At 52.3% G+C, this 27158-nt stretch overlaps 1 protein-coding gene across 3 annotated transcripts in view; it reads right to left on the bottom strand.

Annotated features, from left to right (window-relative positions):
* The window catches only part of CDC20 (cell division cycle 20), a 200844-nt gene that overhangs the window by 88100 nt on the left and 85586 nt on the right, over window positions 1-27158 (bottom strand). For all 3 annotated transcript variants that reach the window (XM_069642439.1, XM_069642441.1, XM_069642440.1), the window contains exons 7-8: window positions 13105-13199; window positions 12410-12641 (exon numbers count right to left, since the gene is read on the bottom strand). In XM_069642439.1, coding sequence (XP_069498540.1) covers window positions 12410-12641; window positions 13105-13199 — 327 coding nt within the window. The remainder of the gene's footprint in view (window positions 1-12409; window positions 12642-13104; window positions 13200-27158) is intronic.

Below are 27158 nucleotides of genomic sequence, written 5' to 3' on the forward strand. Positions count from 1 at the left end.
CTGAGGCTTTCGCTGCCACCTTCTCGCCCCCTCCTCCCCCCTCGGCTGACTCCCACCCCGACACAGCCCTCTCCATGCTCTATTCCTCTATATCTGATACTCTCGACATCCTTGCCCCCGTCATGAGAATCCGCCTGAAGCCCAAAGCCAAATGTAATTCTTGGTACGACTCGGATCTCGTCACCCTAAAACGCAAGTGCAGGGTGGCAGAGAGGAAATGGCGTGCTTCATGTTCATCCTCTGACAAACTGGCCTGCCGCCTGCTCCAAAGGCAATACCGGCTCTCCGTTCTCACTAAGAAGAGAGCCCTTATCCAAGCCCGCATCTCTGAGGCATCAAACAACTCGGCCGAACTCTTTAAAATCTGCAAGGAGCTGGCCAACCCTGCTGCAGTCTCTACCTCTCCTGTCCCCTCACAGGCCCTCTGCACTGCACTGGCCTCGCACTTCATCTCAAAAACTCAGGACATCCTGTCCTCACTCTCCTCCCCTCTCCTCCCTCCCTCTCTTCCTGGCTCTTCCTCTTGCTCTCTTGCAGCCGCCCCTCCGCCCTCCTTCTCTTCATTTCCACCTTTTTCTGCTGACGAGGTTTCCAGACAAGTCCGATCTATGAAAGCCTCGTCTAAACAGGTTCACCCCTGTTCCTCCAAAACCATCAAGGACCACATCGTCTCCCTGGCTCCTGCCCTGGCTGACTTTTGCAACCACTCATTCGCCTCTGGAGTCTTCCCATCCCCCCTCAAGCACTCCCTTGTGCACCCCCTCCTCAAGAAACCCTCTTCCGACCCCTCCTGCCCGGCCAACTATCGCCCAATCTCCATTACTCCCTTCCTGGGCAAGCTCCTGGAGAAACTGGCCATCTCCCAGCTTAACCTCCATGCTGAATCTGTGGGTAATCTTCATGACCATCAATCCGGCTTCAGAGCGGCCAGAAGCACGGAAACTGCTCTCCTGAACATCCGTGAGGACCTGCTCCTGAACCTCGATTCCAACACTCCCTGTGTTCTCATTCTGCTCGATCTCTCCTCTGCCTTTGACACTGTCAACCATGCCATCCTGCTCAACCGTCTCCGTGATAACCTGGGTATCACTGGTCAGGCTCTGGCATGGCTGACCTCTTTCCTCTCTGGTCGACCCTCCCAGGTCCAAATGGGCTCCTTCCTCTCCGACATCTTTTTCTCCACCTGTGGTGTCCCCCAGGGATCCAACCTCTCTCCCTGGCTTTTCAACCAGTATCTGGCACTCCTTGCCCACCGCATCGCCGCCCTCTGCCCCCACTTCCAGTGCTATGCGGACGATACCCAGCTCATTTTCAGGCTACCCTCGGCCTCCCCCTCTCCTTCCCTCATCTCTGACTGTCTGTCTGCTATCCAGGAATGGTGTGCCGCCAATGACCTCTGCCTTAACGCCAGTAAGACTGAGATTCTACTCATCGGCGCACCCACTCCCTCCTTCCCTGCAGCTCTCTGGCCGGCCTCCCTTGGCCCCCTTCCTGCCCCTACATGCAAGGCTAAAAACCTCGGGGTCATCTTCGACTCCACACTCTCCTTCTCTCCTCATATATCTGATGTCTCTAAGAAATCACACTACCAGCTGCACCTCCTCAGAGGTATTCTTCCCTTCCTCTCCTTCCCCCAGAAGCTCACTGTCTCCCGAGCCCTGGTTCTCTCAAGGCTGGACTACTGTAACAGCCTCTATCTTAATCTCCCTGCCTCCACTCTCCGCCCTCTGCAACTTATCCAGAACAGAACTGCGAGACTTGTCCTTGGCCTCAAGCCCAGGGACCGTATCTCTCCAGGACTGAAATCTCTTCACTGGCTCCCAGTGGCTGCGAGGATTAAGTTCAAAACCCTCTGCATTGTCCACAAGGCCTTCTGGGGCTTGGGGCCTAAATACCTTCAACTCTCTCTTCCTAAATATCTTCCTTCACGAGCCCTTCGCTCATCCGTCTCCAACTCCCTCATGGTCAGCCGCTTCTCGAAGCAACGCGCTGGGGGTAGATCTCTCTCCGCAGCAGGGGCCTCCCTCTGGAACAGCCTGCCTGCCTCCCTGAAACTCGAGGAGAACCATCTCCGGTTCCGGAAGCACCTCAAAACCTTCCTCTTCGCTTCTGCCTTCTCTCTCCCTCTCCCCTGCTAAACCTGCTTAACTCCCCACTGAATTCTGCACTTAACCTGCATCTGGGCCACTCTCAGCGACCTCGGTCCAGGGCCCAGCCACTCTCCACTTGCACTGCCCCCCTGGCTCCCCCTGCACTGTGGGACTGTCACTGTATCCCTACAGCCCCCTGCCCAGCACTTGCTCTGCACTTACCTCGCACTTGCCACCAGCTGGCCCTTTTTATTTATTATTTATCATTATTATTTCATTACGCCACTTACCTTGTACTGCACTTTTCCCCCCACCTCCTCCCCCTGCACTTTCTCCTTTTTCCCCTTACCTCTGCACTTGCGATCTGAATGACACCTGGCCTAGTAGGATCGCTTGTCCGTCTTCCCCTTGTTTCCCTCCCTCCCTGCCTCGTCGCGCCTTGAAACACTTGTGTATAGGCGCGTTACAAATACCTTATCATATCATATCATATCAAGAAAACAGGCAACACCAAGGATTCGTTGAGGTGGAAGTCCGACGGCACCTTGGGCATGAAGGAGGGGTGCGTCCCGAGCACTACCCTCGTGTCGTGAAAAGTCAAGTACGGGGGCTTGCAGGAAAGGGCCTGGATCTCTCCCACCTGTCGTGCGGAGGTGATGGCCACAAGAAACGCTGTTTCCCACGACAAGAACTTCAACGGAGCTGAGTGCAGAGGCTCGAACGGAGTTCCCATGAGCTTGGTCAGCACCACGTTGAGCTCCCACGCCGGGGCCGGAGACTTCACCGGCGGGAACAATCTGAACAGTCCCTTCATGAATTCTTTCACCAGACGATGAGACCACAAAGACATCCGTCCCGTGGTTCTGGTGTATCGGGAGATCGCAGCAAGATGAATCTTGATGGAAGCGTGCGCCAGTCCAGCCTTGGCCAGCGTCAGTAGGTACGGCAGTACGAGGAGCCGTAATCCGTAGAGGGTTAATCTTCTGTGCGTGGCACCAGACAGAACCTCTTCCATTTGTGTCCGTAGCATTTAAGAGTTCAGGACGCCCTGGCCTTTGCAAGAACCTCTCTGCAGTTGGCCGGTATGTCGTAACCTCCAAACTAACACTGCAGGAGCCAGGCCTGCAAGTTCAGCGACTTCGGGTCGTGATGGAGGATGGCGCCTCTTTTCCTGGAGAGAAGATCCGCGTCCACTGGCAGCTTGATTGACGGGGACGCTGACAAGTCCAGAAGGTCCAGGAACCATATCTGCCTGGGCCACGCAGGTGCAACGAGGATCATCCTGCACCATGACCTCTTGAGCTGGTTGATGAGCCGGATTAGCAACGGCAATGGAGGGAACGCGTATAGAAACAGGCCCTCCCAGGGGAAAGAGAAAGCATCGCCCATGCTCCTCGGCTGGGGAAACCTCTGGCGAACCTCCGGCACTGGAGTTGGTCGCCGTCGCGAACAGATCGATCTGGGGTATGCCCCACCATCGGAAGAGGCGGTCCACTAGATCCTGTCGTAGTTCCCACTCGTGGCACGAGCGCAGCTTTCTGCTGAGAGCGTCAGCAATGGTTTTTATTCCTGCCAGATGAAACGGCACCAGAAACATCCCTTGGGCGACGGCCCAATGCCACAGATCCTGCGCCTCCTTGGATAGGGCTGGGGATCTGGTACCGCCCTGCTTCCTGATGTAGAACATGGTGGTGTTGTCTGTGAAGATCCTCACCACCTTGCCCTTGAGGGACGGAAGAAAGGACCAGAGGACCCAAAACACTGCACAGAGCTCCAGGACGTTGATATGGAGGGATTTCTCCGTCGGAAGCCAAAGGCCTCATGCGTGCAGATTTTCGGTGTGCGCTCCCACCCTTCCAGGGAGGCATCCGTGGTCATGTCTTCTGGTGGCCCATCGCTCGTCGGAAGCTCTCGTCGAGTGTGATCCTGTCCTCGAAGCTGCCCGTCTGGATCCAGCGAGCGTCCAGAAACTCCTGTAACGGGCGCATCCGAAGCCTGCACAGGCGGATGAGAAATGCAAGCAGACATCATTCCGAGGAGGGATTTGATGGACCTCACCATGGCCGCGTCCGCAACCAGCATCCGCTGCGCCTTGCCCAAGATGGCCCTCGTCCTTTCCTCCGGCAGAGAGGCCAGAAGCGCCACTGTGTCGAGTTTCGCTCCCAGAAACAGTGCGTCTTGCGCGGGCACCAGGTGGGACTTGGCGTAGTTTATGGAGAATCCCAGGTCCGTGAGTAGTTGGACGGTCCTCGCCGTGTCCTCCGCGGCAACCTCCCTTGTCTTTGCTCAGATGAGCCAGTCGTCCAGGTAGGGGTAGACTTGGATCCCTCCAGGCGCAACCGCGCCGCCACCGGTGCGAGGCACTTGGTGAACACCCTGGGTGCCGACCTCAATCCGAAGGGAAGGGCTCTGAACTGGTAGTGACGCCCTTGGACCACGAATCTGAGAAACTTTCGGTGTCCCTTTAGGATGGGGATATGGAAGCAAGCATCCTCCAAATCCAACGACGACAGGAAATCGCCCTCCTCCAGCTGACCCAGGACGTGCTGGAGGGTGACCATCTGGAACTTCTGTGCCTTGATGAATTTGTTCAGTCGTAGGTCCAGGATGGGATGCCATCCTCCTGTCTTCTTCACGAGGAAGTATCTTGAGTAAACTCCGGAGCCCCGAAGCCTCTTTGGGACGAGCTCGATGGCGCCTTTCTTGAGCATCGCCTTTACCTCCAAGAGAAGTTGAGGGATGTGATGTTCCTTCCTGGCCACGGGGGGGGGGGGGGGGGGGACGGGACGCGCGGGCACTTTAGAAACTCAAGTGCGTGCCCCGGGGCCAGGGCGTCCAGCACCCAACGGTCAGTGGAGATGGACTCCCACACACTGACGAAGTTCGCCAGCAGGCCTGCCACCGGGATGCTTCGGTGGGGGCCCGACCCCACGGCCGGCCCCTGCTTCGACAAGGCTTTGCCACCTTGTCCTCCCTGGCAACGACGGCGGGGTCCGCCCGACTTGCCTCGTCCCCTGTAGGCTTCCTGTGACGAACGGGCCGCTTGACGGTAGGTGGAATATCCGCCGTTGGAACCTTTGGAGGCACCCTGCTTGCCTCCGGTGCTCCGAAAGGGTGGCCGTCGATGCGAGAACACCAAGAGCCCGGGCCGTCTCCGTGTCCGATCTGCACGTCCTGCCGGAAGTCTGTTGCCTTGAGCCATCCACACCGTCTAAGGCACATGCCGTTGCCCAACTGGCGAAATCCAGTGTCAGCGATGTCCGTCGCTATCGTAATGGCGTGGTCCGACGCCATTCTTCCTGCAAGATCTCTAGGGCCTCTGCCCACTTGTCGTCCGGAAGTCCAACAGGGGGGCGATCTTGTACCACAACTGCGTCGTAGCGGGCTACGATAGCCAAGGCGTTGGCAACCTTAATAGTCGTCGCTGCCGATGAGATGACTCTGCGTCCCATAGCTTTCCCTTGCCGTCCAGGGGGAGAGGTGGGAGGTTGACGTAGAGGCCAAAGCCCCCACACGCTTTCTTCCTGGCCGCCGCGGAGACGACCGAGTCCGGGGCCGGCTGTGCCCGGAGGCCCAAGGGGGCCGCGTTCGGGACCCGGTACTTCTTCTCGTACCGATCCCTTCTCGCAGGCGTTGTGGATGGGTTCGAGGAGGGCGAGACTCTCATCCCAGATATCATCGAGTAGAGGTACAGCGAGGACCGTCTTCCTCTTGGTCTCGCGCCGTTTATAAAGGAAACCTTCCTTCTCTTCCGGGCAGAGCTGGAAAAGCTCGGATGCCCTGGCGATCATGGCATGAAACGATCCAATCTCGTCTGGCGGGGAAGCCCGAGGAGGTGGTGACGGAAGATCCTCGTCGTAAACCTCGTCGTCTGTACCCGTCGCGGCCGTGTCCATCCACGATGATGGGGATGATACGGGGAGGAGGGCTGAGCAGGGCGCGATGGTTGAAAAGGAGGATGAATCCCTCTTAGGAGGAGGGCTCCCAGAAGGGCCTGGCTCCGGGTCCCCCATCGGGAGCGGTTCCTCCGTTGGTGGTAACGGCAATCTCGTCCTCATCTCCGAGCATAAGGACCGTGTAGCCAATAAAATGGCCGCCGAGTTATCTTGCGGCACTGGTTGAGGGGGATTCCGACAGGCGGTCAGGAGCCTCAGCACCCTAGACGTTCTCATCGTCTCCTACGTCGGGGTCCCTCCCGACAGGCTGGTCTTCTTAATGCCGTGGCTTAAGACTTCGATCAGCTCCTCTTCAGAGGTTGAGGCCGAATCCACGACGACCTCCTGCCCCCCCCCCTTTTTCTTCTCCGGAGGCTTCACGGGGGTTCTGTCGATGGGCTTGAAAGGGGACTCCCTCCGCGGTGGCAGGGAGACTGTGGGCCCTCGAGGTCGCCTCCACTGGTGTAGCCTCCACAGGCTGAGCCAGGGCCGCCACGACTGTCTCGATAGAGGCCTTGGCAGGGTGGATCAAGGCTTTCACCACCTTAGGTGCGCTCATAGCCTTCTCCTTGGGGGGGGTCACCGCCTCGCTCCCCCTCCGATGGGGCCTTCGAGCTCGACCGGGGTCTCTCCAGGAGCTTCGCCGGGTGCTCGGCCTTCCTCTTACCCGATCCAGAGCATTGGCTCGTGGTTGATGGCGCCGGGGAGGATGTGCCCTGCCTGGCAACCGTAGAGCCCGACCGTTCGGCGCTCCTGGTGCCAGCGGACTTGCGGTGCTTGGCCTTCTGTTGGGCCCCCGTTGCTCGTGCGCCCTCAAAGGTCTTAGAAGACCGCTCAGACTACTTTTTCTCGCCCGGCGGGCTCTTCCCTTCCAGCCAGTTGGAGACGCAGATGGCGGTCCTTCATGGTCCGCTCCGACATATTGCCACAAAACGCAGTGTCCTTCTCCACGTGCGTCTTGTCCTCATGCAGGCTGTAGAGGCAAAGTGAGTGTTCGTCCTCCTTAAAGACATTCTGAAGCTGGCATCCAGGGCAGACCCTGAACAGCTTTCCGGGCGTCGAGCTTCCCTTCTCCTGGGCCATGTCCGAGATGGGCCTGAGAAACTTCTGGAGTCCTCCAAAAGCGCGGCTCGACAAAATCTTCACCCTTGAGGGGCGTAGAAGAATCCGACACGGGTCCCCGTTGATCGGATAAAGAACGGTGGAGCTGGAGGCTCTTGACCGAAAAAAAAGAATTTTCCTATGAAAAAGTGCGAAAACGCACTAAAGCTCGAGAGCAATAAGACGAGGATCCTAACACTTGAACGTGCGGTAAAAATCTGAAGATGGCTGCCAGAGGCGGGGCTTAGGGAGATGGCAGTCATTGGCTGTGGTCAGTATGACGCAGAGATCAGCGATTGTTACTACTACGAAAGACAGATCAGAAACGAAACTGATACTTCTTTACCGAGGATTCCCAGCCTGACGGGGAATATTCATGAACATGTGAATCCATGCCAGACCCCATGCTGGAGAAAAATGGGATCCAGTTATGACCCCAGGATTGTAGTGGCAAAAAACAATGGTGCTAAAATTACAGATGACCTTTACCCTAGATTAGGTTGGTATTGTGCCATTGAAATCAATGACCACATCAAAATAGCCAAAAATAATCATAGAACAGACTTCGATGTGAGCAGCAGGCTCCACCGGAACATGATAGTCTTCTTAAATTGTCACCAGGGATGTGGGCACATGCATTACATCTCTTGTCCACATTGGAGAAGTTACTACCTGCAACTGTTCTCCGGCATGGGTCTGGCATGGATTCACATGCTCATGACTATTCTCCATCAGGCTGGGAATCCTTGGTTAAAAGACCAGTTTGGTTATTAGGAGAAAGACAGTTCAGAAATTAAGCAATCATTGAGCTCTGGGTCATATTGCCCCAAGCCAATGACTGCCCTCTGCCTAAACCCCTCTTCTGGCCTCGAAGGTCAGGTAGACTTGCCTCCCGAGGATCGAAATGACGGCCGTCGTTGCTGAAGCGTACCCAGGGCATGTGCCGTCTCCGCCTTGGCCTGTAGGGACTCATTCACCGTTTTCCCGAAAAGATTGTCCCTGTATAAGGGCATTGTCTAAACCCTGGTTTGGACAAGACTAAAGATTGTGGCCTTGCGTCAGCCACGTCGGTGAAGGCAAACGCCTTTGCCCATCTTGTGGAAGCCCATGGCCACAGTGATGTCATGGTTGCACGCCACTAGAATCCCCAACGCCTCTGCCCTCTTATCAGGAAGAAAGTCCAGCACAGGGGTAAGCTTAAACCACAACTCCTGGTCGTATTGCACCACAATAGCGAGGGAGTTAATGGCCTTGGTCGCTGCAGAGTAGATCACTCCTACCCATCGCACCCAACTTCTTCCCCCTCATTGTCCGGTGGGGTGGACACTGCAGAAGATGTCTACGCGCCTTTTTCTTCCTGGCCGCAGCAGAAACAGAGTCCGGCGACGGCTGGGCCCAAAACACTAGGGGCAGAGTCATGAACCATGTACTTGGTCCCTTCGCTGGGGCTGAAGGGTTCTTCATGAGCACCAGTCCTTCATCCCAAATGTCATCCAGGAGCAGGACAGGACGTCTTCCTCTTCGCATCTCAACGCTGGTGTAAGAATCCCTCCAGCGTGAGCTGGAAAAGCTCAGATGCGCCGGAGATCGCATGGAACGATCCCATCACGTCTGGCGGGGAAGATCTGGGCAGAGGCGATGGGAGGTCCCCCATCCCACCAACCACCTCCGTGCCCATTGCCGTGTTGGTCTCACCTGCGCGGGGTGAAGGGTGGCAAGAAGGCAGTGGGTGCCTCTACTTGGCCGGCGGGTCGGCCATTAACGGCACTGCAGGTTGGTGTGGGTGGCAGTGTCACTAGTATCCTCTTCTGGATCTCGGATACCAACGTATGAAGGTAATATCCATACAAAGATCTCTAGTTGGAGGCTGGGCATATTGATGGCAGATGGGGCGTAGGTCCAAGGCCCTTGTTGTCCTGAGGCCCTCCGTCTCCTTCCTAGACTATATCCTAGTCGGTGCCATCACCCACCTGCATGGTTTGGAGGTAAACTAGCTCATCACCCTGGGCTGAGACAATATCCGTGCCCTGGACACCCTCTGCGCATCCAGAGGAGACTGTCTCCAGGAGATAAGCATACTCCGAGGGTCTTTTCAGTGGGTTTAAACATCCCCTTCTGGGAGCCAGGGACACCCTCGCTGTCGGAGGGGCTGCCTTTGGATCCACCCCTGCGGTCTTCGAAAGGGACACTACCACCACGTCGATGGAAGGCGCCAACTAGTCTGGTGCACCTGGGCCTTCATGGTCAGGCCCCTTGTCCTGCCTGGGCTTCTCCTTAGGGGTAGGGTCGGAACCTCGGTCCCTTTGGCCTCTGCTGCGGGTAGGCCAGATGCCGTACCTTGTTTGTCCTTCTCTGGAGCCACCTTCAGCTTGCCTGGGTGATCAGACTTCTTGGATGAAGATCCAGACCATTAAGTGAGATGTCAAAAGGTGCCCTGCCTGTTGAGGAGCCCGCAGCAGTGCAGACTGTCAGACCTGCAGTGCTTGGCCTTTTTTTTACCCACACAGGAGGGGCACCCTCAAATGACTTAAAAGCTCGCTCAGCTTTCCTGTAACTGGGAGAGGCAAGCTCCTGGGAACCACGCAGTGCAGAGGCTCCAAACTGCATCACAATAGTCTGTAGCCAATCACTTCTGATCAGGAAGTTCACCATGGATTGGGAGATCATCAGCTGTCTAACCTGAAGTCAAGGAAGTATTGTACTTGACTTCACCACCCATAACGCAGAAATAAGCCCAGGATCTGTGGAACCTGAGAGTTGCCTCCATGAAGAAATCCTGACAAAATCAGCCCTTGAGCGGCAAACGGGTCTCCGTTAATCGGAAGAATGATCGATGAGCACACATGTTCAATTGACCAATAAACAGAGTAAACTCGAAAAAAGGGAAATCTGCAATAAAAGCTAGAGCGGTAAACCCGAGGACTCCTAACACTTGAACGTGTGGTAAAAAATCTATAGATGGCTGTCAGATGAGGGGCTTAGGTAGCAGTCATTGGCTGGGGCAGTATGACTCAGAGCTCAGTTATTGGTTGCTAGGAGAAAGTTCAGACATGAAACTTATTCCCTGCCTGACGGGGAATATTCATGAGCATGTGAATTCGTACCAGACCCCATGCAGGAGAAGTAGTCATCTTCCTGCTACCTGGACTGAGGGCCATATCCTTCGTGTGCACACAAATTGTGGAAAAATTAGTTGCATGGAATATCCGCCTGGCCCGTTAAAAAGGATTATGATGTTGCACACATACTAGTATTAGGGACCACCAAGATGGTCAAGAAAGTTATCTGAACCTATGAGTACAACAAGGTGTGACAAGGCTGCATAGTTGCAGCAACCCTCTTTAATCTCCATCTTGCTGACCTGAAAGAGGTAGGTTTGAATACACAGTCAGAGTGGGTAAACAAAATGAGCTGGCTGGGATATACCCATCTAATTATGTTAGACCATACATTTATTCCACCCTCCCCCCAGTGCTGAAAACTATGATCAATGCCCTGGGCGAGTACGAAAATTACAGGCGAAGAGTAAATATCAGCAAGATTAAGGTCATGACATTTATGGGCAAAACTAAGCCTAGTCATGGAATTATATGGAAGCTTAATGGTGTTCCGTGTAAAGCGCTACAAATACTTAGGGGGTCAATGTAGATGAGAATCTGAAATGGAACACAATGGAATGAAACCAAACAAAGGAGTGAAAATAGTTCATACTGTCAGCACTATTGGGAAAAAGGGAAGGTGTTCAGATTTTGTTGCTATACACATCTAAAGTTCTGCCAGTGTTGATGTACGGTACAGAGGTCTGGGGACATAATGTAATTGTGAATTAGAGAAATGAGGCAAATATATTATGCAAATTGTTTAGAATGCCAAAAATGTTATCTGTGGAATTTCTACGGTTGGCATTTGAGCTGAATAGCACGTGCTAAGAAACTTTAATGGTAGGTTACCTAAAGGCTTTTGTGAGCCTTCACAGATGTAAGCGCATGGGCACTATAGGCAAAATTCTGATACTGCACACTAAACGGTTTGACGCTGGAGTGTAGCGCAGACAATATTCAAGCTAGTGCATCTAAACGATGGTTAAGGCAGAAATCTAATGTCTATAGCTACGAGAACAACTATGTACATCTATCCACCAACCCAAATAGCGGACCTTTAATCCAATACCGAACAGCGTGTGAAGGCAAGCCCAATTACTTCTCGGCCTATCCCAATAGTAGTTTCATTAGACAATATCTACTATTAACATTCACTATATGAAACTCTAGAAATCAGAGGTCCAAATGTAGGTCTAGTTAAAACTGATCAGGTGTGCCGCCTCTGGTGAAAATGTGTTGAAAACATTAGAACAGAGTGGATTGTAAGACTTTAAATCTAATTAGAAATCAATGTCAACTCACGTAACAATTGCTTGGGTAGATAAGTCTTATCTGGTCAAAATGTATATGAGGTGATGATACATTTTATATTTTTTACGTTAACATTGTATCTGTAGTGTAGATATATTTAGATAAACTGTCATATGGACTTCTAGACTAGCTTCAAGTTTTATTTGCTTAATAAACACCCGCTTGGAGTTTGATGAATTACTATTTGGATATAAGGTGGATATTTAAGGAAGTGCATGTTACCGTTGTGTTTTCTTATGTAAGACATCTAATGTATAGACAAAGCCGATCAGCTGTGCATATATTAAATAAAAGCTGCCGTCACTTATGACTCCACTGTACAGGGAACTGCATAACAATCCACTGAAGTTGCTGCAGCCAATATCCGATGACTCCACTTTCGGACAGTGTGTTGCCACAGTTTAGGGTTTAAACCATTTGCTTAGACACAACCTTCATGCATGTGAAACAATGGTAGACATTTTAATTCTAGATGTCATTGTACCTCATAGCAACCCCCCTGTTCTCTTAAGACTCAGCCAAGCAGCACTGCATCGTTATTGCCAGGGCGTTACTGCATGGACCTTTGTTGTGTAAACCCTTAAGCAGGCCCCTCCCACAGCCCAAGGACAGCATTGGTTCTGGAAAACCAAACACCATACAGGGGTATGACTAACCTGAAACCTTAAAACCAACAGAAAGGCAGTTACATCAAGATCAGTTAAAAGGCCACGTGACCTTATGGTAAATATCTTTTATAATGAGCAGTTTTACATTAACAGTCAACTTCAACAACGGTGGCAGTAACTGTTGGGGGGGGGGGGGGTTCTTGGGGGTTTTTGGGAAGAAAGATTAAAACTGAAAGGGATAGGACAAAAGCACATGCACTCACCTTCACGGCTCCTTGGTGATGCGTAAATGTGTGCACTGGAGCAAAGTCGCCTCCGTCCCCCTGGACACAAGGCCAAACGTTGACCACATTGTCATTTGCTCCACTTGCTAGGTAGCGGCCATCAGGGGACCACTTCAGGCCACACACCTCCTGTGTGTGGCCGGCAAGGGTGGCCACATGGTGTTGAGGAATCCGTACATCATGGTGGTGTATATGTCCTGTTCTGGAGCCACTGAAGAGAACCGAGAGACCATCCATTTACTATCAGCAAGTAAACTCATTAGGCGAGCAAATGTTGCAGCACCAAACAAGACGAATACTTGTGTTGGACATTCCCTTTATAGGGCTCTGCAGTCTGCTGCAACGCCAGCCCATCTGCCCAAAAGACACATACATCAGGGCCTACACCGATGCACTTGTGTAACTAAGACTGAAGCAACAATTTGGTTCTATGGTAGCACCCATCTATAAACCATTGAGCTTTGAACAGGCAGCCATAAGACTATGCAGCCCATCCCAGCAGACTGGTCCAGCATGACCAGCACCTTGTAATTGGGTATATAAGGTGCTTAATATCCAGAGGTTTTTAAGCACAGACCGGAACATCGAACTTGCATTGCTCCACATAGTCTTGCTTTCAAAGTGAGCGGGTTTCCCCTGAGCTATCCTCCCACCCAAGCGGCAAGAGAACTCACCTGGATAAGATGTGGTTGTTCCAGCTGAGCGCTGCCACTCGTGCAGAATGGCTGCTCATGTTTCGAAGGCGCTTCTGTTGTTGCACATCCCAGAGCTAAAAGTGAGGGAAAATTAGTATTAAAACCAGGTTACATCTTAACACTACCAATAAATACACAAAATCCGAACATTAATATACATTAAAAGTAGATTACTCCCTATATTTAGTGCCAAGGTCCATGACAGTTTGCTTAAGCATGGATGCCAGAATAACCATAACCACTAAAAATATTTCCAAGAATTGACATCCTTTCACAGGTTAAGTAAATGGTGGACGTATCTACGAATACATTTTTCACACTGCAAAATCAAACTAAGAAACATGCCATGTTTAGGTCAGTACCAAATTTAAACCGCTCAATATAAGCATACAGTGTTAAGCACTAAACAGTGAATCAAACTGACAGCATTTGAACTTTATGATATAGGTTGACTGTTACAATGCCAATATCACCGTTATCTTTTAAAGACAAGAAAGAAAGCTAGTCCGAATTCCATATAATCCTCCAAGTAATCATCGCAAAGAATTGGACATCTCTTTAAGCTTGCCAAACGTAGTAAGCAGTGGGCAACCCGTTGTACATGCCTTTACATACAACAGTACCCTTCTAATGGCCAGGCAAGTATTCAAATAAGACAGTCCTAATTGGAGACAGACCAAGAAGTGAGTGCAGCTCACCAGATTCTCCCCTTCAATGATGTACAGTCATTTATATGACCACCAAAATTTGCCTGCAAACCATATAATATGGCGGGTGCTACACTTTGCTTATAAGTATAGACTATAACCACGAGAATTGTAACCTGCTTTGTTTAACATTGAGGTCATTGATGGAGCCATTTGTTAGTATCTCGCCATGTGCTATAATTTTCATGCATAAATGTAGCTCCAAATGGGTATGATACGAGAGTGCACAATTTGTACAAGCCATTGGCGAGTAAGAAATGGTGTGCTGTATGTATAGAATTGATAGCAAGTTAATATATTTTTTTACACCCTGGTGATACTCCCATTTCCGCCATGTTATTGTTTTAGGCACCAGATCCCAAAACAATGCCTTTAGATGGTTCAGTTGAGGATAAGTAACTGCCTTTAATCGGTTCCATGTGATATTTTTGCCGCAAAAATATTGCGATGCAAAAATATCACCATATTTTTGCGGCGAACACATGGACCCTGCGGGGGACACCCCTGCATCATTTATTTTTATGTGCGGGGGACCCCCCCACTCCTAATATTTTCTCCACCAAAAATATCGCCTATGGCCGTTACCGACGACCATATGTACGGCAATATTTTTGCTGCCGAAAATATTACCCGATACCCTTTAATCTCTTGGATAGAGCCACCAGTGTGCAATACAATAGGATTGCATCATCTGGATGCCATCCAAGTTAAACGGAAAAAGAAAGTTGCCTTTTATTTACAAGTTGAATAGAGGGAACAGCAGGTTATGGGGCTAACCGCCCAATTATCCTAGCCCCATTATCTAACGTAAAGTTTAAGTATTAATGTATAGCTAAAGTAAAATACTTTGCGCCAGAAGGTTCCATTTAACCGATGTTAGGTAAGAATTGATGGTCACACTGAGCCTACACAACAATGGTTTGACTCTTTGCTCCCTCAGTCCTGCACTTTGGCAGTCCTGCTTCTGGATGGTTCTTAGGAGTCTCCTGGAGCTTCTAGCCAGATTCGTTCAGATGACACTACTACGGACACTCGACCCCCGGCATTGGGCTTCCGAAGCAACAGAGGCACAGCAAGTAAGGGATGGTGGTCCAGTGGAGAAGTCTCTGGATTAGTTGGTCCCACTAACCCAAGCCGAGCAGTTCGCTCCGGAGCTTCTCCGTCGAGGTGCAAAAGGTGTTCAGAACAGCAGCACGGCTTCGCTGGGAAATTCAGGTCCAGGAGGTTGCAGCAAGCTTCGTTCATGGCTTCTTCATCTGGTGTTTCTCCCTGTAGTCCCAAAAACCAGGTTTCTTCCATTCATGCGCAGCCTAGGCTGTCAAACAGCAGGGTGGCTGTCCTTTGAGGGAGGACAGCCAATCAGGATCAGCTGCATTCCCAGCGACAAAGGACAGGGTAGTTTCAGAACCCTTCCTCAAATCCTGTCCTTCCAGACACTGGAACCAGGGGCGGGTTTCAGGACGGAAGCCCGCCAAAGGCAATACAAACAAAGGGCTCAAAACTGGATTGAGGTGTAGAGTAAAACCCAAGAAAGCTCAAACAGAAAATGCTGAAAAAAAAACTAGGATGGTCACCCATGGTTGTTATACTGCATATACTGCATCAGAGGATTCAGCCTGCGGTAGCAAAGCACAATGGGAGGAAAATTAAGCCACTGCCATCAGCCATTTAAAGTAGTGCGGATAATGAATGTAGGATAAGGGGCTACTAGTTAACCCCCAGTTGAGGTTGGTGCAGCAGCAGTTACTCAGCAGCCTCTGCCGATCACTGACAGTTGCTGGCAGCGTCCTTCAGAATCTTCTGTTCCAGCTCCAGTACCTCAGAATATATCTGGAACACCGGCAGAGTCCACCAAGCACCATTCAAACAGGTGGTAGGAGGGGCGAGGGGAGTTGTCCAATGCCAGACCTGTCCTGCCAGACAAATTGCAGGCATGGCAAAGAGACTAGAAAATCCTCTCCCATTTTGGGTAAGTGGTCTGTGTAAACAGTCTGTGAAAAAGTACACATTGTTACTGGAGCAGAGAAAAAGGGATACATTGCATCCCCTGCCAAGAATGGAAGCTCTAGTACCTCCCAACAATTGCACAAAGTGCAGTGGGCTGCTTTAGTAAAATGTAGCAGCCACAAAAGTTGAGGAAAGTAGGACTCCAGATAAACGCTAAAGAGGTAATCAAGATACTTACCTGTAACTGTTCTCCAGCATGGATTCACATGCTCATGAATATTCCCGTCAGGCTGGGAATCCTCGGTAAAGAAAAATAGTTTCACTTCTGAACTGTTTTTCTCCCAATAACTGGTCTCTGGGTCATACTGCCCCCAGCCAATGACTGCCCTCCACCTAAGCCCCTCTGGCAGCCATCTTCAGATTTGGTAGCACGTAAAGTGGCAGTAGCACCAAGAGAAGAGCCACAGAGGGGTAAGCGGGAGGATGTGCATGTGAATCCATGCCAGACACATGCTGGAGACCAGTAACCGGCAAGAAACTAGTTCCTTCTCCAGCACGGGGTCTGGCATGGATTCATATGCTCACGAATAAAGAAAACATAGCAGTACACATGCAACCATGGGAGGTGGCAAGGCTCAACATTAAACCTTTTACCTCCTCATCAGGATCTCCTTCAAGTGACCAGGTTGCGCAGCACTGCTGGGCCGACTCTTGACTCCTCCCTGGAATCCTGGTCGACGCAGTAGAACTTTGTGAAGGTGTCGACTTCCACGTAGCAGCCCTGCAGATGTCCAGCAGGGGCATATCAGACAGGAATGCGTATGCCGTAGTTACAGCGATCAGTCTGGTCAGATGGGCTCTTGGACGGCCAGGCAATGGTCGGTTTGCCAACCAGTGACAATGGTTGATGCAGCAGAGCGCCACCTGGAAATGGAAGCCTTGGACAGGGCCTTCCCATGGTTCACAGGATCAAAGTTGTAGAAAATGTGCGACGTCTTGCGAAAACTTCGTGCAGTCCACGTAGAACTTCAGCGCTCTAGAGTGCAAAGTCCTCTCAGCCAGCAACAAATGCGTCGAGAAGAATACAAGTAACACCAAAGGTTTGTTTAGATGAAAGGCCGACGGCACCTTGAGCATGAATGAGAGGTGTGTCCGTACTACCACCCTCGTTTCGTGGAATGTCAAGTAAGGTGGTTTACAAGAGAGTGCCTGGATCTCTCGCACTCATTGTGCAGAGGTGATGGCCACAAGAAAAACACTGTCTTCCACGACAAACTTCAGTGGCGCTGAATGCATATGCTAGAACGGAGGGCCCATATGATATGGTATTTATAACGCGCCTATACACAAGTGTTTCAATGCGCGAGACGAGGCAAGGAAGAAGGAACAAAGGCAAGAGAACAATCCAACTAGGCCAGGTGACATTCAGATCGCGCAAGTGCATGGTGAAGGCGAGCGTCCCCAGCTAGCACGATCCTCCCCACAATGAGAGAATAATGGACTCTCCCAGGATGGGAATAAGGCCAAAACAAAGTGCGGGTGAGCGTAAATGGGAGTTTATCAATCAAAATAGGGCATGCAAAGAACTCTGCAAACTCCGAGAGTGCTCTGTCTGACAATCGCAAAGACAGGCGTATATATTTACAAAAACGTCATAAGAACCTACATACTATAGGGGGCACAAGTTCGTGGGGATTGGGTGGCGACGACTAGCTATAGGTGCTGCTGCGATGTGGTTTGCCGTGGCTGGAGGGCGTCACTGGTTACCCTCGTGAGTTGGGCTGAGCCTGGCAGGTCAGCTGGGTTCATCTGGGCGGTGCTGTGCCAACTGGCCAGTGTCAGATGAATGTCTTTCCTGACTTTCTGCCCTAGGGCCACGCAGACCGCAGTCATTCAACCATTGCAATATCCTCTCTGGTAAATCTTCCAATAGGTTATTCTACAGGTTAATGCAACACAGGAGGAATGCACCTAGAGTGGGGTCTGTTGGCGATTCATCAATACATGGTTACCATCGTCCTGTTGACTGAGTATCGTAGGTCGTGGGGTTGGGTCTCGGGGCATGGGACAGGCAGTCCATGTCATCATGTCTTGGTAGAAGCCATTATGGATGTGTTCCTGTAATGTTGCCATAATATTAGTTGTCCTAATTTTACAGGGGCCATTAACCTAAGGTGAGCCAGTGGGTCGTGGAGCCTAAGAAAGGGCGCCTATGGATCTGTGTTTTCAGGCCGGGGTTTACTGTTGGGTTGTAAATAATTCAGGTGGCAGGCTGTGGCCTTGGGTGCTGCTGGGGGAACTACAAATCTTTGAAGCGGCTCCAGCCGAGTGTGGGGTGGGGGGGGGTGGAGCAGCACGGCACAGGCCTCTGCTTTTTCGTCTGGCAGGCTTCTGTAGGGGAGGACTGGTCCAGGAGACCCCCCCCTCGCCTGCGCTTTCTCCCCAGGTGAGGGCTATGGCTCTTTTGGGCGTCCCCTCATGCCACCCGGGCCCAGGTGGTGGAGGGTTCACCCACTGGAGACATTGCCCGCACGTATTAATTGCCCACATGTATTAAAATTTAGCTAGGCCCAGAAACCATTTTGTCTGGTAAAGATGGTGTGAGCTCAGCGCACTGTAGTGCGGCCCCCACCCTTGGAGGGTTTCAGTCATCCTTGTTGCCGCAGCACCCTGGCAGATCTGCTGCGAGCACGTTCCCACGAACAAGACGGACATGAGCTAGCGTAATACACTAACATTGTAACAGTTCACCTCCCGCAGTGTATCATCGCTCCCAGCATGACCCGGCCAGCAGGCCTGGGCAATGAAAAGAACAGTAAAATAGACATCAGGTGGCAGACAGTCTTTATATATTAATGTTAAGACCACTCGCAAAGTATGCTTTCTTCCACAAAATGCCTTATATTACAAAAGCCTGTAAAATGTATAAAATATAAGAAAGCATGCTTCCATGATATAAGCAATGGCGAGCCCACACCATTTCAGTTGGGTGCTAATAATAAAGGAACGCACCAGGAATCTATTGGTTACGTGTATCACTGGGAAACTTACACCCCATGGGCTCGCGCCATAACTGAACTAATGCTGCTAGAGGACACAAGAAAGACGAATGTAACCATACCGAGGGCCCATGTGAAGGATGCACGAGAAGGTGCATGTCATGTGTGCATGTCCAGGCCCCATATGTGCCACCACCGTCACGAATAGTGGCGGGTTACTTTCTATGTTCTCCACCAATCCTAATTCTACCTCACTTATTGCAAATATATATGCATATAACTAAATACTGTACTTATTAAAACATAATGTATGAATAAGGTGCTCAGACTGGGTATAATCGAGACATCCAGAAAAGCTTAAATGCATGTTTTGTATTGCTTACAATAAGTATTATAGAGTGTTCAAATGGTTGTGATGTTTTTACCTAAAATCGGCAACACACGAGGGAGATACCTTTGTGAAATACGTGCAAGGCCATTCCCCCTCCCACCCTGCGAAGGCTGCCAAGGCATGAGAGCAGAGACCGCGCTGCTTTACCTCCCCCAACCAGACTGGAGCCGCTTCAAAGACTTGTAACCCCCTCTGTAGCACCCAAGGCCGCCACCCGCCACCTGCATTATTTACAGCACAGCAGTAAACCTCTGCCTGAACACACGCGCCCCCTCGTAAACCTCGCAACCCACCGGACCATCTCAGACTTATGGCCCTGTGCAATCAGGACACCCAACACTTTAACACACAGCGGAACATCCATAACAACTTCTAACAAGGCAGAAAGACATGTACCGCCCGTCCCAGGCCCTGAAGCTTAGCCCCTCGACCTATGGCCCCGGTCAACAGGACACTGGTAACCATGTCCTGACGTATTACCTCCAGACCCCTCACAAGGTGCATTCCTCCTGTGTTGCATTAACCTGTAGTATAACCTATTGGAAGATTTACTAAAGAAGATAATATTGAAATGGCTGAATGACTGCGGTGTGCATGGCCTAGGGCAAATAAGTCAGGAAAAGACATTCATCTCTGACACTGGCCGCGATGGCACAACAACACCGCCCGGATGAACGCTGCCACCCTGCCAGGCCCAGCCCAACCCACGAGGCTGACCAGTGACGTCTTCCAGCCAAAGCCAACCACATCACAGCAGCACCTATAGTTAGTCGTCGCCACCCAATCCCCTTGAACTTGTGCCCCCTATAGTGTGTAGGTTCTTATGACGTTTTTTGTAAATATATACGCCTGTCTTTGCTATTGTCAGACAGAGCGCTCTCGGAGTTTGCAGAGTTCTTTGCATGCCCTATTCTGATTGATAAACTCCCATTTACGCTCACCCGCACTCCGTCTTGGCCTTATTCCCATTTTGGGAGAGTCCTTCATTGTCTCTCATTGCGGGGAGGATCGTGCTGTTTGGGGACGCTTGCTTTCACTTCACTGGGAGGAAGGGGGAATGGCCTTGCATGTGCTCACAAAGGTATTTTCCTCGTGTGTTGCCGAATTTAGGTGGAAGAAGCATAAACATTCAAATATACAATGCTCATTGAGTCTTTCCAAAGCTCACGTTTTGACATTGCTAGTGCCATCCATATGGCCATTTCGAGCACATTACTTGTACACTGTTTTTAACAACTACAACATTGTTATATGCGCGGTAAGTGAGGTAGTAGTAAGGTTGGTGGAGCACGCAGAAACAACCCGCCAATGAGACTGACGGCAGCGGCACATAGTGGGCTTGGACACATATGGTGCATTTTCGTGCACCCCTTACACGAGCCCTCAATACGGTTGCATTCGTCTTTCTTTGCACTCTAGCAGCATTAGTTCGGTTATGGCGCGGGACCGTGGGGTGCAATCTTTTCAACACACAACACTAAAACCCCCGGGACGCTTTTACTATTTGCGCATAACTGCAGGGATGTGGGTGCTTCATTCCTAATGTCATATGAGCACACATTCTGCCATGTTTATACATTTTACAGGTTTTTTAGTCAGAGAGGTTGTGGAGAGGACGCTTCATCACAGGTGGTTTTCTCATTAGTATTTGGGAACTTTGCTTTTGTCAGAGGACCATTTTACAGTTCTTTTTCCACCTAGGCCCTGCTGGCCGGGTCATGCTGGGAACAGCGATACACTGCGGAAGGTGAAATGTTAGTGTTGGTATCCAACACTAGCTCATGTCAGTCTTGTTCGTGGGAACGGGCTCTCAGCGGATCTGCCAGAGAGCTGTGGCCACAGGGATAATTGAAACTCTCCAAAGGTGGGGGCTGTGCTGCGGTGCACAGAGCTCAAAACCATCTTCATTAGACAAAATGGTTTCCGAGGCCTACCTAAATTCAGGTTTGGTCAATGTCTTCGGCCAGTGACCCATCCACCACCTGGACCCTGGTGGTAGGGGGGACCCCTGACGAGCCATGGGCCTCACCCGGAGAGAGAATGCAGGGGACTGATACTGATTTTTTTTCTTTACCGAGGATTCCCAGCATCAGTTTCGTTTCTGATCTGTCTTTCTTAGTAGTAACCAATCACTGGTCTCTGGGTCATACTGCCCCAGCCAATGACTGCCGTCTCCCTAAGCCCCGCCTCTGGCAGCCATCCTCAGATTTGGTAGCACGTAAGTGACAGTATGACCAAGTGAAGAGCCGGAGAGGGGTAGGAGGGAGGGTTCATATGTGAATACATGCCAGACCCATGCTGGAGAACAGTTACAGGTAAGTAACTTGTTCCTTCTCCATCATGGGTCTGGCATGGATTCACATCTCATGAATATACGAATACATAGCAGTACACATGCAACCACGGGAGGTGGCAAAGGCTCAACATTAAGCATCTTACCTCCTCACCAGGCTCACCTTAAGCGAACAGGTTGCGCAGCACTGCTTGGCCGACCCTGGAGTCCTGATCGACGCAGTAGCATCTTGTGAAGGTGTGCGTCGACCTCCACGTAGCAGCCCTGCAGATGTCCAGCAGGGGCACACCAGACAGGAACGCTGTAGTAGCAGCGATTGCTTTGGTCGAATGGGCTCTCGGACGGCCGGGCAGCGGTTTGCCAACCGGTGACGGTGCATTATGCAGCCGGAGAGCCACCTGGAAATGTAAGCCTTCGAGAGAGCCTTCCCTTGGTTCACAGGTCCAAAGTTCACAAACAGTTGTGACGTCTTCCGAAAACTGTGCGGTCCATGTAGAACTTCAGCGCTCTAGCTACATCCAGCGAGTGCAAAGTCCTCTCTGCCGGCAACAAAGGCGAGGGGAAGAAAACTGGTAACACCAAGGGCTTCTTGAGATGGAAGTCCGACGGCACCTTGGGCATGAAGGAGGGGTGCGTCCCCAGCACCACCCTCGTGTCATGAAAAGTCATGGAGGCTTGCAGGATAGGGCCTGGATCTCTCCCACTCATCGTGCAGAGGTGATGGCCACAAGAAATGCTGTTTTCCACGACAGGAACTTCAACGGAGCAGAGTGCATAGGCTCGAATGGCGCCCCCATGAGCCTGGTCAGCACCATGTTGAGCTCCCACGCTGGGGCCGGAGCCTTCACGGGCGGGAACGATCCGAACAGTCCCTTCATAAAATTTCACCAGGCGATGAGACCACAAGGACGGCAGTCCTGTAGTTCTGGTGTATTGGGAGATCGCTGCCAGATGTATCTTGAGTGTGAGCTAGTCCAGCTTTGGCCAGCGATAGTAATCCGCAGAGGGTTGTAATCCGCAGAGGGTTAATCTTTTGTGCCCGGCACCAAACAGAAAACCTCTTCCACGTATGTCCGTAGCATTTGAGAGTTGAGGACGCCCTGGCCTTTGCAAGAACCTCTCTGCAGTCAGCCGGGATATCGTACCCTCCAAACTCTAGCGCTGCAGGAGCCAGGCCTGCAAGTTCAGCGACTCCGGGTCGTGATGAAGGAGGACTCTACCTTCTCTGGAGAGAAGATCCGCGTCCATCGCCAGTTTGACCGGTGGAGACGCTGACAAGTCCAGAAGATCCGGGAACCATTTCTGTCTCGGCCACCTCGGTGCGACGAGGATCATCCTGCACCGGGACATCTTGAGTTGGTTGATGATTGAGCAGCAACGGGGGAACGCATACAGGAACAGGCGGTCCCAGGGGAAACAAGAAAGCATCGCCCATGCTCCTCGGCTGGGGAAACCTGCTGGCAAACCTCTGGCACTTGGAGTTCGTCGCCAACAGGTCGATCTGGGGTTTGCCCCATCGTTGGAAGGGCCGATCCACCTGATCCTGGTGTAGTTCCCACTCGTGGCACGAGCGCAGCTCCCTGCTGAGTGAGTCGGCGATGGTGTTTTTTATTCCTGCCAGATGGAAAGGAACCAGAATCACCTGGGCAACAGCCCAGTACCACAGATCCTGGCCTCCTTGAATAGGGCTGGGGATCTGGTTCCTCCTTGCTTTCGGATGTAGAACATCGTGATGGTGTTGTCGGTGAAAATCCTCACCACCTTGCCCTTGTGGGACGGGAGGAACGACCTGAGCGCCCAGAACACGGCTCGGAGCTCCAGGATGTTGATGTGAAGAGACTTCTCCTCTGGGAGCCCAAGGCCTCTTGCGTGGAGATGACCGGTGTGCGCACCCTAGCCCTCTAGGGAGGTGTCCATCGTCACAGTCTCTTGATGTGCTGGGGTCTGAAAGTCTGCCTGCCGTGAGGTGCGCACTGGAGCCCCACCACCGAAAAGCTGCCCACTGCTTGCATTCAGCGGGCGTCGAGGAACTCCTGTAGAGGCCACATCCGTAGTCTGCACAGGCGTACTAGGTAGATGCATGAGGACATCATTCCGAGGAGGGACTTAATGGACCTCACCCTCGCCACGTCCGTGGCTAGCAGGCGCTGCACCTTGCCCAAAATGGCCTTCGTCCTCTCCTCCGATGGCGATGCCAATCGCTCCACTGGGTCTATCTTCACTCCCAGAAACAGGGCCACTTGCGACGGAAATGGGTGGGATTTGGGGTAGACAGATAATCCCAGCTCCGCGAGTACGTGGACGGTCTTCGCCGTATGCTTGACTGCGCGCTCCCTTGTCCTTGCACGGATGAGCCAATCGTCCAGGTAGGGGTAGACGTGGATCCCCTGCCGTCGCAGCCGCGTCGCCACTGGCAGTAGGCATTTGGTAAACACCCTGGGTGCCGACTTCAACCCGAAAGGCAGCGTTTTGAATTGGTAGTGACGTCCCTGGACTACGAATCTGAGGAACTTTCGGGACCTTTTAGAATGGGGTGTGGGAGCAAGCATCCTCCAGATCCAACGACGATAGGAAGTCTCCATCCTCCAGCGGTCCCAGCACGTGCTGGAGGGTGGCCATCCTGAACTTCTGTGCCTTATCTGTTTAACCGACGTAGGTCCAGGATGGGGCGCCAACTCCGTCTTCTTCCTGATGAGGAAGTAGCTCGAGTATACCCCGGAGCCTCTAGGCACCTTTGAGCATCGCCTTTACCTCCAACAGCAATTGAGGGACGTGATTTTCCTTCCTGGCCACGGGAGGAATGCAGGGGCACTTTTGGAATGCGAGTGTGCCCGCGGGCCAGGGCATCCAGCACCCAACCATCGGTGGAAATGGACTCCCACACGCTGATGAACTTAGTCAGCCGGCCTCCCACCAGGGTGCTTCAGTGGGGGCCCGACGCCACAGCGTTCAGTCTTGCTTGGAAGTGGCCTTGCCGCCTTGGCCTAATTGACGGCAAGAGCTTTCTTGATTGACGCGACCTCTGTAGGCCTTCTGGCTGGAGGAGCGGGACGCCTGGCGGTAGGTAGCGGAGCCACCACTGGATCCCTTGGAGGCTCCTGGTCTGCCTCCAGCGCTTCGAAAGGGCCATCGTTGAAGGACTTCTAGGGCTCGGGCCGTGTCGGCCTTGATGACCTGCAGCAACATCAACAGTCTTCCCAAACAGGTTGTTGCCGTCGAACGGCATATCCAGACTGTCTTATCCTTGAGTCAGCCTCGCCGTCGAAGACAAACTCCGTCGCCCAATTGGCGAAACCCGGTATCAGCAATGTCCGTTGCCACCGTTATGGCGTAGTCTGACGCCACCTCACCTTCCTGCAGAATCTCCAGGGGAGCCATCTTGTACCAAAGCTCCCTGTCGTAATGGGCCACAATCACTAAGGCGTTGGCCGCCTTAATCGGCGTCACCGCCGACATGACCCGTCCCATGGCATCCAATTTCTTTACCTCGCCGTCCGGCGGGGAAGTAGAGGTTGAAGCTGATGCCCCTGCTGCTTTCTTCTTGGCCGCTGCCGAAGATGATGGAATCCGGTGTCGGCTGAGCCCTGAGGCACAAGGGGGCAGCGTTGGGGACACGGTACTTGTACCTGTCCCTCTTGGCGGGCACCGTGAACAGGTTCTTGAGGATGGCAAGTCCCTCATCCCAGATCGAGCAATGGTACCGTGAGCACCGTTTTTCTCTTGGCCTCTCGCCGTTGATAGAGGAAGCCTTCCTTCTTCTGTTCCTCCGGGCAGAGCTGGAAGAGCTCGGATGCCCTGGCGATCATGGCGTGGAAAGAGCCAATTTCGTCGGGCGGGGAAGCCTGAGGTGGTGATGGCAGGTCCATTTCCGTCATCGCTACCATCATCATCCGTCCCCGTGGTCGTATCTGTCGCCGTGTCCTCTGGGGTCTGGCGATGGAGGTTCCACTGGTCGTGTGGGCGGGATGAACTCTCCTCTGCTTGTTCGGAGGGCTTCCCGACGGGCTTGGCTCTGGATCGTCCGCCGGGGATCGTGGTAACCTCGTCCTCATCTCCGTATATAAGGATTGGATTGCCATCAAAATGGCCGCCGAACTGTCCTGAGGCTCGGGTAATGGCTGCGACGGGCGGGAAGGCTGCTCCTCCACTGGGGCCTCGATCACATCAGGATCACTCCTGTGGGATCGTACCTTCTCGAACCTCTCGTTGAGGCTCAACTTCCACCAGCTCCTCCTCAGAGGCTGAATCTGTGTCTGTAATGGCCACCACCCCCCCCCCCCTCTTTTTCCACTGGGGTCTTCACAGGGGACTTGTCGATGGGCTGGAAAGGGGACTCCCTCTGCAGAGGCAGGGAGACTGGGCGCCAAGGTCACCTCCACAGGCTTCGCCAAGGCTGCTGCGACTCCCTCGATAGAGGCCGTCACACTGGGTAATCAGGGCCCTCACCACCTTGGAAGTGTCTGGGGCCTTCACCTTGGGGGAGGGTCACCGCCTCGCGTCCCCTCGGCGGATCCTTTCGATATCGACCGGGGCCTCTCCAGAAGCTTACCCGGGTTCTCTGATTTCCTCTTCCCCGAACCAGAGCGTTGGCTTGTGGTTGATGGTGCTGGGGAAGATGTGTCCTGCCTGGCAGCCGAAGAGCCCAACCTTTCGGCGCTCCTGGTGCCCGTGGACACAGTGCTTAGCCTTCTGTTGGGCCCGCGTCCCTGGGGCACCCTCACAGGACTTAGAAGAAAAGGTCTGAGTGGTCTCACCTGCTGGGCCCTTCTCCAGCCAGCTGGCATGGCGGGAATGACAATCCTTCATGGTCCGTTCCGACAGGTTCTTGCAGAACGCACAGTCCTTCTCGTGCGTCTTGTCCTCATGAAGCCAGTAGAGACATCTCGAATGCTCGTCCTCCTTGAAAACATTCTGTAATCCGCATCAGGGCAGTTCCTGACCAGCTTGGATCCGGGCATCGAGCTTCCCTTCCCGGGCCATGTCCAAGGTAGGCCTCAGATCTTCTGGAATCCTCCAAGAAGCGCAACTCGACAAAAACTTCACCCTTGAGGGGCGTAGAAAACAGTGGAGCTCGAGGATCGATTTGACCGAAAAAATGAGAAAAACAAAAACGCAGTTAAAGCTCTAGAGCTATAGCACGTGGACTCCCAACAGTTGAACGTGCAGTAAAAATCTGAGGATGGCTGCCAGAGGCGGGGCTTAGGGAGAGGGCAGTTATTGGCTGGGGCAGTATGACCCAGAGACCAGCGATTGGTTACTACTAAGATAGATCAGAAACAAAACTGATGATTTTTTTCTTTACCGAGGATTCCCAGCCTGACGATGGGGAATATTAATGAGCATGTGAATCCATGCCAGACCCCATGCTGGAGAATTAGCACATGAGAATTCTTCCCAACACTTGTCGTCCAGTGGTGATGGCCACAAGGAACGCTGTCTTCCACGACAAGAACTTTAGTGAAACTGCCTGCATAGGTTCGAATGGAGGCCCCATGAGCCTAGTTTGTACCACATTGAGTTCCCACGTCGGGACTGTAGCCTTCACCAGTAGGAACAAACAGAATAATCCCTTGACGAACAACCAAATGGTGTGCACATAACGACCATCCCACAGATGGTGCAGCAGGAGATGGCTGCCAGATGAACCTTGATGACACATGGGCCAGTCCTGCTTTGGCTAACAGTAGATACGGCTG

This window comes from Ambystoma mexicanum, chromosome 1q, assembly GCF_040938575.1.
Source record: "Ambystoma mexicanum isolate Mex_15411 chromosome 1q, UKY_AmexF1_1, whole genome shotgun sequence".
Lineage (NCBI taxonomy): Eukaryota > Metazoa > Chordata > Amphibia > Caudata > Ambystomatidae > Ambystoma > Ambystoma mexicanum.